This window comes from Phoenix dactylifera, unplaced genomic scaffold (assembly GCF_009389715.1).
Source record: "Phoenix dactylifera cultivar Barhee BC4 unplaced genomic scaffold, palm_55x_up_171113_PBpolish2nd_filt_p 000064F, whole genome shotgun sequence".
NCBI lineage: Eukaryota > Viridiplantae > Streptophyta > Magnoliopsida > Arecales > Arecaceae > Phoenix > Phoenix dactylifera.
In genome coordinates, this window is record NW_024067673.1 from 241,865 (window position 1) to 256,945 (window position 15,081).

General features: G+C 43.2%; 1 protein-coding gene across 2 annotated transcripts; it reads right to left on the reverse strand.

Annotated features, from left to right (window-relative positions):
* Positions 1-3,931: 3,931 nt before the first annotated feature.
* On the reverse strand, positions 3,932-11,295 carry LOC103720261 (protein NRT1/ PTR FAMILY 7.2). 2 transcript variants are annotated; one of them, XM_008809878.2, is made up of 7 exons: positions 10,552-11,295; positions 9,047-9,125; positions 7,560-7,610; positions 6,920-7,061; positions 6,044-6,261; positions 5,285-5,847; positions 3,932-5,026 (listed from the first exon to the last, which is right to left on the reverse strand). In XM_008809878.2, the coding sequence occupies exons 3-7, from the start codon at positions 7,593-7,595 to the stop codon at positions 4,180-4,182; spliced, it is 1,806 nt and encodes a 601-aa protein (XP_008808100.1). In that variant the 5' UTR covers positions 7,596-7,610; positions 9,047-9,125; positions 10,552-11,295; the 3' UTR covers positions 3,932-4,179. The 2 variants fall into 2 exon arrangements, with proteins under 2 accessions (XP_008808100.1, XP_026665477.1); XM_026809676.2 differs by lacking the exons at positions 9,047-9,125; positions 10,552-11,295 and adding an exon at positions 8,472-8,667.
* Positions 11,296-15,081: the final 3,786 nt, after the last annotated feature.

The window sequence follows — 15,081 nt, forward strand, 5'->3', positions numbered from 1 at the left end:
AAGAGTTTGACGGCGTCCTGGGCCTGTTCCCGGGCCTCCTTCTCCCGAGCCTCGTGGTAGGTGGCCTTCCGCTCCAAATTTCTTATTTCTCGTTCGTGCTCCGCGACCAGACATTGCGCGTCGAGCAAACGGATTTCGAGATCTTGGGCCTTTAGGTGAGCCTCCCTCACCTCCTGCTCGCGTGTAGCGAGCAACAACTCGGCCTCCGACCAGCGAGCCTCCGCAGCACGCACTTCAGATCTAGCCAAAGTGTGCGCGCCTTTCTCCTCTTTAAGTTCGGCGACTAGAGCCCGAACCTCGTCCTCGGCCGCTTCTAACTTCGATTGAAGCACTTTCCGTTCGGCCTCGGACGCGAGGAACTTTGCTTCGGCCTCCTCACGCCCCTTCTGATGCCTTCGGGCCCGGTCCCGATAGTCCTGGATGATGTGTATCATCGTCTCGGTTTCGTGGAGGCGCTGCAAGAGGGACATGTAAGAAATAAGTCTAATTCGAGACACAAACTTGACACAAAAATGAAAGTTGACTTACCCGGATGGAAGAGCAAATAGCGGAGTCCATGAACTCGCCGTAGTTCATGGACCGAATTTTGGCCTGGTCGGCCGGGAGCAGCGCGACCCGGAGAACTTCGCGCGCTACTTGTACATTATCGAGGGCCGAGTCGCCCTCGAAAACAGCCCATCCAGGAGCGTAAGGCACCCGCTCCTGAGGACCCGAAGAACCCGCCAGACCAGCCTCAGCTGGCCTGGGTGCGGCCGACCCCGTTGCTTCTTGGCTATTCCCCGGCTCGGAACTGGGGAATTGGGGGCGAGTAGACGGCCGACCTGACCGCTTCGTGGTAGAGGTGGGGCGTGCGAGCGCCAGATCTGTTGAGGTCCTCCCTCCCTGGTCGGAATTTGGAACTTCCCGCCGACCAGGGACTTGCGAAATCGGCACCGGACATGGAAGTGCCATCGTGGCTCCGCCAGAGCCTACGCCCTCTCCCCGACCAGCCTCAGGGCGCACGGGGCGAGGAGCGCGCGCCTCAACTGTTGTGGTCGTCGAGGTCTTCGCCGAGGTCTTTGCTTTCTTCCTCGGCTCGGTCGGTTCTCCTGAGAGTTCGGCCGCCCTCTTCTGAAACCGGGCGTATAGGACCTCGCTCTTGGTCACCATCTTTGCGATATCTGCAAGGACGAGCAGGATTAAAACTTAGAAACTGTAACAAAATGAAAAAAAACACCCTACTGCTACTCTTACCATGGGGACGCGCCGAGCTCAGCCCAACATTCACTAGAGCATCCTCACTGATGAGGCCGCTCAGTAAGATGCCGCCCCCAAGGCTGCGAATGGTGTCGAGGACCCCTTGCTCGCGCGAAGAAAGCTTAGGGACTTTGTTGACAGACTTGAGTTGGGTTGGCCCCCACCTAGGGTTAAATCCCCATGTCTGTTCAGACCCCAGGAAGAAGAACTTCTTCTTCCAGTCATGAATGGACGAGGGGGCACCCTGAAAAAGTGGCCGACCCGCCCGAAGGGCGATATAGAGCCACTCTCCGTCTCCCGGATTCGACTTTAACACAAAAAGTCGCCGGAAAACGTTAACAGAGGTCGGAATCCCGTGCAGTAAGCACAGCGACAGGAAACCGATCACTGTTCTCCAGGCATTCGGAGCGAGTTGCGCCGGAACCAACTGGTATTCCGTTAGCAACTCATTCACGAAGCCGTGAAGAGGAAACCATAGGCCAGCCCAGAGTGATTCCAGATACACTCCAATCCGGCCTACCGGAGGGTCGGTCACCCGATCCCCCTGCCTGGCGGGCTCCAACCGGAACCCTTGGAGAGGAAAGAACCATTCCTCGGTCATTTCCACCTCCAGTACACCCATGGTGGACTCGACTTCACTTGGACCGGAACCCATTAGGAAAAAGGAAAAGGGATTTTGGGAGAAAAAGAAGAAAAGGAAAAGGGATTTTGGGAGAAAAAGAAGAAAAGGGAAAGGGACCTGTGAGACGCCGGGAATAAAAACCTCGGACTGAGAAAAACTGGAGGAAGAAGACAATAAGAAAGGAGAAGGAAGCCAGGTGAGGGTTTATATAAATCCCTCCAACGGCCCAGATCAGCGAGAAAAAACGCTGCTCCCCATTCGGGTTACGACGCGTGTCAATCCAAAAGATAAAACGCCGCATTTATTCCGGGCTGACGCTTCGAACACAGAAGCGCCCTATCGAATCATACGGCCCCATCATGAGCCCACGACGCGAGGACGCTTCGGAGAAGGCGTCCCGATAATGAGGTATTCTCGGAAAAAAAGAAACGCCGCCTATTAAAGGCGTCTCAAAGCGCCCGATAATTCGTAAACGCGCAATAATTTTAAAATTTTCCATAATAACCCAACTAAAACTACTTCCCGCGCTCAAGCTGGTAGCCAGCTAGAACTAGGAAGTCGGGGCGTAGTGTTGGGAGATTACCCAAGTCACGACACCTCGGAGGTGCTCGACCGAAGAGCGCCGACCAGAGAGGCGCTCGACCGAAGAGCACCGACCAGAGAGGCGCTCGATTAGAAAGCGTCGACCAGGAGCAATCCCGCCACAGGACATTCCGCTAAGCGACCTGCTCGGCTCGGCACCTCCGCTAGGCCCATGCCTTAGCTGAATACCCAATCACTGCCTAATCCTCCAACAGGTCTGACAACCAAGTACGTAACTCCACTACAATCTGCCACCGTCCCTAAGTCATCAAGGCACGGGATCTCCACAGGAACTCGGCATGAACTGTCATTAATGCATAAGACCCCCTCGGGCCTCCGATGCACTCAGTCATTAAATGAACACAGCTCAAGACGATCTCCGGATCACTGAACCATCACAGCATATGGCTCACTCTGACCACCGGTTCACTCAGCAATTAATGCACTTACCATCTACGAACCTCCGGGCCTACCATAACCGGCGGTTCAACACACCCCAATGGGCCTAACCGACCGTGACAGCTCCCTGACTCCGGTCTGATCCGGCCTTATTCTCCACAACGTCATTAATGAGCGTGATCGCGTCCAATTATTGCAAAAGGAGACAAACTCCCCTGTCACCTCCCAGGTAACGCTATATCCCTCTATAAAAGGGGGGCAGGCTCTCCTCCACTACTTCACCCACAGATTAGCCCCTTCTGACTTAAGCTTCGGAGGGCCGGCGCCGGAGAATCCGGCCACCGGCTTTTTTTGCAGGACTACCCAGGAGGACACCGCCAGTCGGCGCACCGCCGCCCACCATCCCGGCAGCGGAGCTCCTCCCCCTCCTTGGTCCGCGGCAGCCCCCGGGTCCAATTTCCAGCAACAATTATATTCCCTCACTTTGGCATACGGTAATGCACGTCATGCATGCAGGTAGATCAGCCAGGTAGCTAAACTCCATGTATAGACGTGGCAATAGGAAATTAGAGAAGAACAATGTCTTAGACAGCCATTGTTCATCAATGCAACGATTGCAACTTTAAAAAGAAGAGATTGTACTGGCGTCCCATAAGTCATTCTATCACTCATCAAAGCTGTAGATGAGAGGGTGCTGCAATTGTTCGTAGAGCTGATGTTGCAACCATAAGTCGTTATATGGTCTCTAGATCACTGAGAACTTGATCACATCCATACCCTGTTGCTACCACTTGGGAGGTAAGCCTTTTTTCGTTTTGGGGGTTACATCAGAGGTAGAAGCATTCAGCATAGTGAAGTAAAAAGTGATGAAAAAAAATGAAGGCTAGAGATCTAGTGAGAAACATTTTAAACTATTTTCAACAAAAAAATAGTTTTTGGCTAAAAAACATTATTAAAATTGTTAATATGGCAAGCCAAAAGAATAGTCAAGAACATAATGCTGCTGCTGATTGCTGCATTCTAGCAATGTACAATTTTTTTCTTTAAAAAAAAAATGATAAACAGTACAAGAAGGTGCATAGAGACGGTGCATGCAAGAAGATCGTCCAATTTATTCAAGCTACTTGAAAGTTTCTCATGTAACAGCAAGCATAAAAAGTAGACTGAAAGAGCATCAATGAGCTTATTGCTCTTAATTGTTCTGAAAGAAACTCAAAACACCTAAAGCCACCAACTGAACTAAGCATTGATTAAAAGAAACAGCCCAATATCCAAATAGGCTTAAAAGGGATCCTTCTAAGCTTTCTGGTGCTTAAAAGGGATCCTTATTCAAGTTTTCTCTAGACCTTCGCAATCATCTCCTCTCCATCGTCATTGCTCTCCAGCTTGATGCACTTGTACCACTTAGCGCACACCACGTACAAAATGAAATCTACCGCCGTCAGAATGACAAGCAGGAAGTAGAACCTGTCAAGATGCCCGTGATTGAGGTTTCCTGGGATCCAACCAGGATTCTTGTCCCCAGAAGTCACAGTTGTAACCAAGTTAACGATCATGATGCTGACATAATTTCCAAGCGAAATGGAAGCCATGCTGAGGGAGCTCCCAAAACTCTTGATGCCATCCGGGGCCTGCCCATTGAAAAATTCCAGCTGCCCAACATACATGAAGACCTCCGATGCTCCAATTAATGCATACTGAGGGATTTGGCAGAAGATGCTGAGCGAGCTTGGCTCGTCGGGCACACTGACTCCTTTAAGCCTCTCGACTTCCACTAATCCTGCAGCAACCATGGCCAGCATCCCAATCACCAGGCCCAACCCCATACGTTGGAGCTCGGTAAGCCCCTTGGGGTTGTTGGAGAGTCTGGACAGAACTGGTGTAAGGACCCGGCGATATATAACAATGAAGACAAGAACACTCAGGATATCAAACACAGACATGCTTGCAGGTGGGATGTGGAAGGTTCCAATTTTGGTGTTCATGGAAGCTCCTTGCTCAACAAATAGAGAGGCCATTTGGGTGAAGACCACAGAGTAAATGATGGTGCAAAGCCATATGGGGAGCACTTTTAGCACACACTTCACCTCTTCCACCTGAGTCACTGTGCACAGCTTCCATGGATTATTCATCTTTGCTCGCATACAATAGTCGTCAGCCGTGAGGGTTGCAGCCTTGTCCAAAAACCTGAAAATTAATAATAGAAGACATGGTTTTAGATCTTTCGATCATAAGCCTCCAAATAGCAACTAAAACACCCTAACATACATGTTCATGTGTCATTCAACTTAAGAATATAAGAAAACGGTCAAAAAAGCAAGATAGAAATAAAAACATGAAGATAAAAATTCAGAGAAATGGACTATGGCGAATACATATTTCAGAGAACCTGGAAAAGCGATATATCAGACCTGGTCATACAACACATTCCTTTTTAAAGCTTACCTAAACTCATTGCTATGGAGGATCTTCCTACTCCCAGCAACGGCAGACTCCTTTCCCTCCACTTCATAGAGCATTATTTCATTGCTAGGGACCTCAACCTCCCATTTGCTAAAAGCAGCAAAAATGACCTGAGCTATCCGTGTCAATGGATTGCCAGATGGCTTGAAGTGCCTGTAACTTGGAGTACCTAGCAGGAAGAGCAAAAGGGCTAGCACAGCTGAACCAGATGAAGTCCAGAACCCGATCGCCCACTTACCCAAATCCTCATAGTACACCAAGACAGTGTTGGAGAAGAGAGAGCCAACATTGAGAGCCAGATAAAAGTAGCTAAAGAAAGCTATTTTGGAGTTCCTTTCATAAGGATCCATTACATCAAATTGGTCTGATCCAAAAGTAGCGATGCTGGGTTGGTACCCACCATATCCAAAGGCGATCAAGTAGATCGATAAGTAAAAAATGGCAGTTCCCGTCGTTGTTGGGGGATTGCATTCTAGTTCTCCATCTCCACATCCGGATGGCTTCACCAACAAGAACCATGATGCAGATGATAAAAGCATTAAACCCTGTTTATAACCCAACGAAATTACTATAAATCTGATGTCATGAAGATGTTAAACTGCTTATTCCTATTTAATCAATGTTCGAGCACAAGCATGCAGTCGAATGGAAGAAGGGAGTTACATAAGGAAGGTAGATATTTTCTCAATTGATGGAGCTATTATCATGTCATTTTAATGAATTTAAGTTTGTATATCATACCACCACGTAGATCAACTGAAATATTGCACAGGTTAGGTACCGCCCCCAATAAGAATCGCTTAGGAATGCCCCTATGAGTGAAAATATATAAACGGTGCCTGTCCATTTGCTGACATTATTTGCTGCATCGGCATTCTCTTGCTCCAGTACCCTCGTTAAGAACAGAACCAGATTCACACCAACTCCAAAGAATGCTAGTGTTGCAAGCCCGTAGTTCACTGAATCAGAAGACTTGAGTTACATCAAGATTAAATTTGCTTTGCAAAAAAGGGAAATACATGAGCAACTTAAAACATCATCCTATAGGAAAGATTAATGCAGTTGTGTAGGATCATTCCTTCAAAAGTTGAAGGATCAGAATAGATATACTGCCTGGACAACCAAGATCACATGGCCAGACTTGGTTTCCACTATGAAAGAAAGGTAACGATGATATAGGGAGAAGTCATGGTATTGATAGAGCTTGGAACAACAATAAAGCCTCCCAATTTCCCATTCAATCTTAAGCAGTGCTTCACATGCCGCTGAAAACATCCACCCTGGGTCCTCCGTCCCCGCCCTCCCCCACCCCACCCAAAAAAAAACCGAGAAAAGAGTTATGATAGCTGAATTCCAAGATAACCATCAGGACGTGACACTTCTATACTTCGTTTGACCCATCATATGCTGACAAGACGAGGAGTGCCACATTTAGAGTTGCATGTTTTGGAGTTAAGTCTTTTTGTTTGCGTGTGCATACGTGCATGCATGCGGTGCACGCACGTGGGCGTGCAGTTGTTGTGGGGGAAAAAGAAGAGGGTGGAAATTAATAGAGTTGATTTAAAAAATCTTTGTTTCTTATAAAAAAAGCTATGTTAACAGTTGATATCTACTTACCTAGCAAAAGAACTGCTGATTTCCACCTTCCTGTTCTTGCTTTCACTGCAGGGTTCCCACTTCGATCTACAGAGCCATCTTCAGTTATGGGAGAGATCACCTTATCTTCAGTGTTTTTAGAGTCGTTGGCAGCTTCTTCCACCTGCATCGCAGAAGGGAAGGAAATGAAAAGATAAAATGGAAAAAGTTCAAGGGTGCCACCTGGTATCTATTCCGCAATTAAATCACAAAACAAATCAGAATAATCAGCAATCAGGATGCGAATGGATCTCAGATCAAGCTTTTCTGATCCAATGTTAATCTGATCCTAACTTGACAACAGACTTGCCATTGATTAAATCAAAGCAATCAAGTTCATCCAGGACATACTCATGACTAACCTAATCCACTATAAGTGGGTCTGGCTTATAATTAGGTTCGATGCCTGGAAAATTAGAAGAACTAGCCGGCTCGGACATGAAGCAAATTGCATCCAGATTTGACCAAACCACTTGCATCCTAATTAATGGGGGATTTGATGTGTGAAAATCTTATTAACCTTAAGAAGAGCCTGCTCTTAGATCATATTGGTGCATCAACGACTCCACTGTTTAGCTATTTTGCTCTGTAATGAGTGGGTATAATTCTGCTTTCTACTCACCTTTGAAGGAATGCTCCTGATCTCTGAAGAAGCCATCGTCCAAAAACAAGACTGAAGAAAAAACAGAAGAAAAACGCAGTTAGAGAAAAATTCAAAACTGAGCTGAGACAAATGATAAGTAATTTTTCTGAGGAAGAAGACTGTAAACAATTCTAAATATCTGGGAAAAGGAACTAAATCGCTATCTTATTGGACCCAGAAATGGGCCTTTTATTTTTAGAATTAACAAACAACAGAAAACGAAAGGCAGGTAGAATTTGTAATCATATCATTGGAAAGAGTTTGAGATGCCTCTTTGTGTGTGAATGTTCTTAATGTGAGAGTGTTACGACTGGATGGCTTAACAACAAAATCAAGCCAAATGGCAGGAAGTATCATTATCACATGCAATAACCAAAAGATGGAAAGCGCTGCAGGGATGGTGTCTCTCAAGGCTAATTATTTGACTAGTCGCCCTTGTAGTCTAACTTGATTCGAAGGAATTTGCCATTATGACCAAGAAAATACAAATATCGTTATACAAGAACTAATGTACGTTTTGTGCTTTCTGATTTGTGATCACTTATCAATCACAATGAGCTGTGCATCTAAGCAAATAGGTTAAGTAGATAGCCTTTCTTTGTGCTTATATATATATATAATACAACCAGAAAGAATGACCAAATAAGAACAAGGAACAAGTAAGCAACGTAAGAAGGTTGTCAACATCATAATCACTAATCTTATGAGGAGTTTTCCTTGTTAAAATGTTTCCCAGGTGATGCTTACTTTTCATGTCATAGCCTCTCCACTGTTAGAACTGAAAGCAATATATAACCAAACCAGAAAAAGTCTGTATACCCCGAATATAAAGGAAAAATCAACAAGCTTAATGGTGATTGATTGTAACATGATAGATCCATTTCTCATCACCTCCATAAGTGCCGAACCTCAAGTGGGCTCTCCTCCAATACATGGGGAAGGCCTCCAAATATGTCAATCTAGCACTTCTCTCTGTAAAAATTACTTTGACTTGCACTTAGTAACTCTAACAAAGTCCTATTTATACAGAGAGAAGTGTTATACTACTAAAACCTGGAGAGCTTGTAGCCAAAATTAAGCTTTTAAAAGAAGATAAAAAATTTACTTTCTTAGATCTTATAACGCATTAGAAATAACAATCCTGAAAAGGGGTGTAGTATAGTAAGTAGAATCTATTGGAGAAACAAGAAACCACAAATTTCTACTATTTCCAGTATGAGAGGTCAAATGAATGTTCTTTCCCCTCCAGCAGGTAGCAAAGGAGTTTCTGATAGTCAGTGAAGATGAAAATGTGAACTTTCCTCTTGTTTATGAGCAAAGACATATCATGGCATATATAAATTATTATATTTATGGTTATAGTTTTCCTCCAAAAATTATGAAAGTTTATCCGTAAAATAATTCAAAAAAAAAAAAACATAGATACTACTGAATTCAGTTATGTTATAAATGGAAACAGTGCAAACCTGGCTTTTCTTCTTGTCCTCTTCCTTGTTCCTATTATCCGCTCTCTTATGATAACCAGTGGTTTGTAAAGTTTCCTCCCTGCTCAAAACCAGAGCATTACCTTGAAATTCATCTTCTCTATTGTAAATAAACAAAACCACAGATAGAAAAGTTCACTAAATCAGCCAAAACTTTCTTTCATGCATTTCCTTCTAGTGAAAGATATTTCGACTGCAAAGAAAGGTATATATATTAACTACAAACATTTCACTCTATCAACAAAAAGATGATAAATCACTTACTGTAAACTCAAACAAATACTCCAGCAAAACAGAGGATATTTAAAAACTTCAGCACTTGACTTAAGAAAGCAGGAACGCTGGTTATACGTCACATATATAGAAGCTAGAAGGTACAGGTTCTTTTGAAAATTTGATTCCTTGTGGTGACCAACAATTTTTTTCTAGAACTTACATGGCTAATATAGATGGATAGCTCCTCTTGGAATTGCCTTACCCACAAGTTAGCTTATCTATTATGAGCTCATTAAGTTCGAAAAGCTGATAATAGATTTATATCATTTTTCTCAGATTGATGCTCGATGACTTGATGGCATGCAAGAGGGCTTGAATGAATAGAAGTGCAGTCTAAATATTACAAATAGAAATTAGATAAATTACAATAGTAGCATATAAAGGCAGAAGATTGATTGGTTAACAGATATAGTGTGAATAATACCAATACCATAGCTGGGTAAAAGTATAATGAACTCTTTCGGCTCTTTTCACGCAGCTCATAATTAGTAAAACATTATAAGCTAAGGAGAATAGGTAAACAAAGTGACGTAACAACAGATCATTACAAATTAATCTTTGATTGAGCTCTCATTGTAATACAAAATATAACAGACACGGGAGTATGACTCCATTATACAAACAAAGGATTCATACAGTTCCTTTTTGATTTGTCCTATCAAACAAGAATTTCTTCTCTCCATCAAGAAAAATTGGCAAACAATGACAACCTGTTTTTCAAATGGAAAGAATAATAATAGCTGCATCCTATCTGCATTGTTTTCAAAACTATATATGCAAACCACCTTTGGCATGGGTAGAATTTTCTCTCTCTCCCCTACAAAAGTTCTACACAATATTCAATTCAAATAATTAGCAACGTTGTTATCAACTTAGGGTACTTTTCTATGACTGACATGCATCAATATCATCAGCAACAGGTCGTATGACTATCTTGAAACGTCTCAATTATTATTGGCGTCGTTACTTTTATGATAACCTTCAAATAATTAGCTTTCTTTATATCACATTAATATAAAATTCATCATCTTCTTAACAGAATTGAGTCAACATCAGATTGACAACCAGCTGCAAAATTTGTTAATTGGTTCAATCCTTCTATATATATAGTCTCCTTGACTTAGAGCAATGCTGCATAGCGCTAACAAAAAAAGTATGCCTTTTTATCATTATAGCCAATCCCACCACAACTTATAATGATATTATATTACCTCTTTCTGTTTATGGTGGCCTGTCGGATTCCGGCGAGGGGAAGGAGAGAGACGTCAGGAAGGAGGAGGCCGCCGCGGGAGCCAGTCGTGGAACGATCGGAGATGCCAACGTTGCAGCGCGTGGCTCCAGCAAACCTGTAGACATTTACGGCTCCCGACGTTTGATCGCCCGGGGGACGGAGAAGCTTTCTACGATCACCACCTCCCTCTCTCGGCTCTCTCTTATTGCTCTCTCTCTCTCTTCCTCCCTTCTTCGAGAAATATAATCTCTTACAGATTTGGTTTTGGATGGAGATTTCTGGCAGGAGTCGTCGTCTCGTTGCAGGAAAAGCGAGGTTGGCTCGGATTTGGATTGGGAGAGAGAGTACGGGAGGGGAGAGAGGGAGAAGGAGATGGTATTTGATTCGGAAGAGGAGAGGGAGGAGAGGAAGAAGAGGGGGCTCGGAGGTGACCGATTGAGGAGAAAATGGGGGTTTTTATCAACCCCCTCGTGACGGCTCTTCGCCGCAAAAAATCGCGGCGGTCAAGCGCGATCCGCGGCCGCGATTGGCCGCGGTGTGACCGGAGGGGGGATGCCGCGCGATGCCCGCGGTGCCTTGCCCCAAATGTCCCCGGAGGAGCCGGAGAGGATCGCCATCGCGATCCTCTGTCCGGTTCCTCCCATATCAGGATCGGGGCTGAAGTCGGCTGCCGCAGCCGACTTCAGCCCTGTATCTCACAAAAGAATAATAACAGCTGCATCCTATCTGCATTGTTTTCAAAACCATATATGCAAACCACCTTTGGCATGGGTAGAATTTTCTCTCTCTCCCCTACAAAAGTTTTACACAATATTCAATTCGAATAATTAGCAACGTTGTTATCAACTTAGTGTACTTTTCTATGACTGACATGCATCAATATCATCAGCAACATGTCGTATGACTATCTTGAAACGTCTCAATTATTATTGGCGTCGTTACTTTTATGATAACCTTCAAATAATTAGCTTTCTTTATATCACATTAATACAAAATTCATCATCTTCTTAACAGAATTGAGTCAACATCAGATTGACAACCAGCTGCAAAATTTGTTAATTGATTCAATCCATCTATATGTATATAATCTTCTTGACTTAGAGCAATGCCGTGTTAGATAAAAAATATGAGAAAAAACACCCAAGAAGAAAGTTTTGAAAGAAAATTTTCATTTAACTCACATCAAAACACAATTAGAATATATGGATATCTATAGAAACTTTAGATAGTCTTTTAACCTCTCTAATTGAATTAATCATTACACAATTCATAATCCAAAATAAATCTCAAATAACTCCCTCTAAATAAATTCCTTATAACTCCATGTAACTTCCACATGACCAAAAATCCAAAAGATATGTAACTCCTCACCATACTAATATGCAATTATTGAAATAAAATCATAAGTTACTAAATATTAAAAATTAAGTTTAGTAACCAACATGCTATATGCCATGGAGCTAACAAAAAAAAGTATATTTTTTTATCATTATAGCCAATCCCACCACAACTTATAATGATGTTATATTACCTCTTTCTGTTTATGGTGGCCTGTCGGATTCCGGCGAGGGGAAGGAGAGAGACGCCAGGAAGGAGGCGGCCGCCGCGGGAGCCAGTCGTGGAACGATCGGAGACGCCAACGTTGCAGCGCGTGGCTCCAGCAAACCTGTAGACATTTACGGCTCCCGGAGTTTGATCGCCTGGTGGACGGAGACGCTTTCTACGATCACCACCTCCCTTTCTTGGCTCTCTCTTATTGCTCTCTCTCTCTCTCTCTTCCTCCCTTCTTCGAGAATAATAATCTCTTACAGCTTTGGTTTTGGATGGAGATTTCTGGCAGGAGTCGTCGTCTCGTTGCAGGAAAAGCGAGGTTGGCTCGGATTTGGATTGGGAGAGAGAGTACGGGAGGGGAGAGAGGGAGAAGGAGATGGTATTTGATTCGGAGGAGGAGGTGTTGGGATGCTCTACGTCTCTGGCGAGTCCGAGGGGGCTTGCGACACGTAGAGGGGAGGAGCCGCCACCTGTATTTTGGCAACCGAACACTTGCCGGAAGATCTGGGCCGCCGTGAGGATTCGTTCCTAAGAGCATGAGGCTTGTGACCTGGATTAATTGAGGGGTTGGCTATTCATTGATCTGCCCAACTACCTTCTTGACCATGTTTCCAACCAGTTCAGCTGCAGATCTCTTCTTACTTGTTTAATTTGGAAGTGTAGTATTTCTCCTCCGCAAAGAAAATAATTAAAGACCTTGCCTACGTGGTGTAAGCAAGAGAGTATATTTCCTACTTCATCTTGCATTAGGACAACGTTACCTCCACGGAGGATTTTGCTCATACCTCACCGGAAAATTGGTGAAAAAAATGCCACGGATATGATGTGTATAAGCATAATGTTAATCCCTTGATTAAACATTAGGATTAGAGTTGGGCAACGGGCCGTGCCGGGCCGGCCCGGCCCAGGCCCACCGGGCCCGAGGTCTAAACGGGCCGTGCCGGGCACGGCCCGTTCAGCACGAAACGGCAGCCCGGCCCGGCCCCAGGCCCGTCTATTGACGGGCCGGGCCGGGCATGGCACGAGACGGGCCGGGCACGGCACGAGACGGGCCGGGCACGGCACGAGGCACGGCCCGTTTGGAACCGTTGCGGGCCGTGCCTGGCACGGCCCGTCTGGTGAGGGGGGAGAAAAATAGCCATTTCCAACGGCTATTTTGGGAAAATTCCAATTTTACCCCTCCCAACAATCCAAAAACGGCTAAATTGAGGGGTATTTTGGAAGAAAAAAAATTTGGGCTTCTATAAATAGCCCTTTCCTCCCTCATTCTCACCACACCAAACCAACTATTCTCTCCTTCTCTACTACTATTATTTCTCTCTTCTAAAGTGCTCTTCTAGCAATTTAATTTTTAGTTTGCATTTAGCAAGTGTTCAAGTGCTACACAAGAGGAGGTTCCTGTTGAGAAGAGAAGGTCACTCCTGTTGAGAGCACAAGAGGAAGCTCAGAATCTCGGCTCTGCCTCTGCCCTCCGACCCTCTACTCAATTCCTCCTTGTGGTTAGTTTTTATTTTTTGAATTCATCAATTTAGATATGTCATCTTTTGAGGAAAGTCAGTTTGGCATTCTTCCTGTTTCTGAGGGAGAAGAAACTAATCCCCAACCCCATATTTCTAGTTCCTCTAGAACTAGTGAACCGAGTGAAGATCAAACCTCTTCTCGTAAGAGGACTAGTGCTGTATGGAATGAATTTGATAGAGTTATGGTTGATGGAGTCTGGAAAGCTAAATATAAAAAATGTGCCAAACTTTATAGTTGTAGTAGTAGTGGGAGAACAGGGCATTTAAAAAGACATCAAGAGAGTCATAGGATGCATGATTCTCATGCTCAAACTCAAAGTACCCTTAATATACAAGGAGGATTACTTGTAGGTAATTTTGCATATAATCATGAAAATCAAAGAAAAGCACTTGTAAAATGGATAGTTAAGGATGAATTACCTTTTAGTTTATGTGAATCTTTTAATTTTGAAGAATATGTTCAATTAAACCTACAACCTGCTTACAAAAGAACTAGTAGGCGTACATTTAGAAGAGTAGCTATGACTAACTTTTTAGCAATGAAACAAAGTTTAATTGAAACACTTTCTACTTTAAATATAAAAATTTCATTAACTTCTGATATTTGGTCAGCATCTGTAGGTAGTAATTGTTTTATTGCCAACTGCTCATTATATTGATAATGATTGGCAATTAAATAAACGTATTCTTGCTTTTCGTGCTTTTAATTTTCCATATTCTGGGCAACAAATTTCAAATATCATTTATCAAACTGCATGTTCATATTATAAAATTATGTCTATTACTTTTGATAATGCATCTAATAATAATTCTGCTGTTGCATTATTAAAAGACTCATTGCATCCCATGTTAGATGGAAATTTATTGCATATTAGATGTGCATGTCATATCTTAAATCTTTCTGTTCAAGCTGGCATGGGCATGATTCAAGATGTGATTGGTAAAATTAGAAATGCAGTTTCTTTTATTCATGCTTCAAGATCAAGACTTCAAGAATTTAAGGAACTATGTATAAATCATGGTAAACATTTTAAAAAATTTAAACTTGATGTAATTACTCGTTGGAACTCAACATATAGCATGATACATGATGCATACCCATATAAAAACTTATTAAGTGCATATATTAATGATCGTGGATTAGGCTTTACATTGACTGAAACTGATTGGAATAAAGGAAAAATTTTGGAAGATTTTTTGCTTAGTTTTTATAATGCTACCAATGTTCTTTCTGGTATTTATTATCCAACTTCATGTTCATTTTTACAACAAGCATATATAATTAGTCAAAAATTTGCAGAACATAGATATGATGATGTTTTAATGCCTATTATTGACCTAATGGAATCTAAATGGAATGAGTATTGGGACAAGATATGTCCTATGCATAACTTAGCTTTTGTATTTGATCCTAGAGTTAAATTGAATGGCGTGCTAAT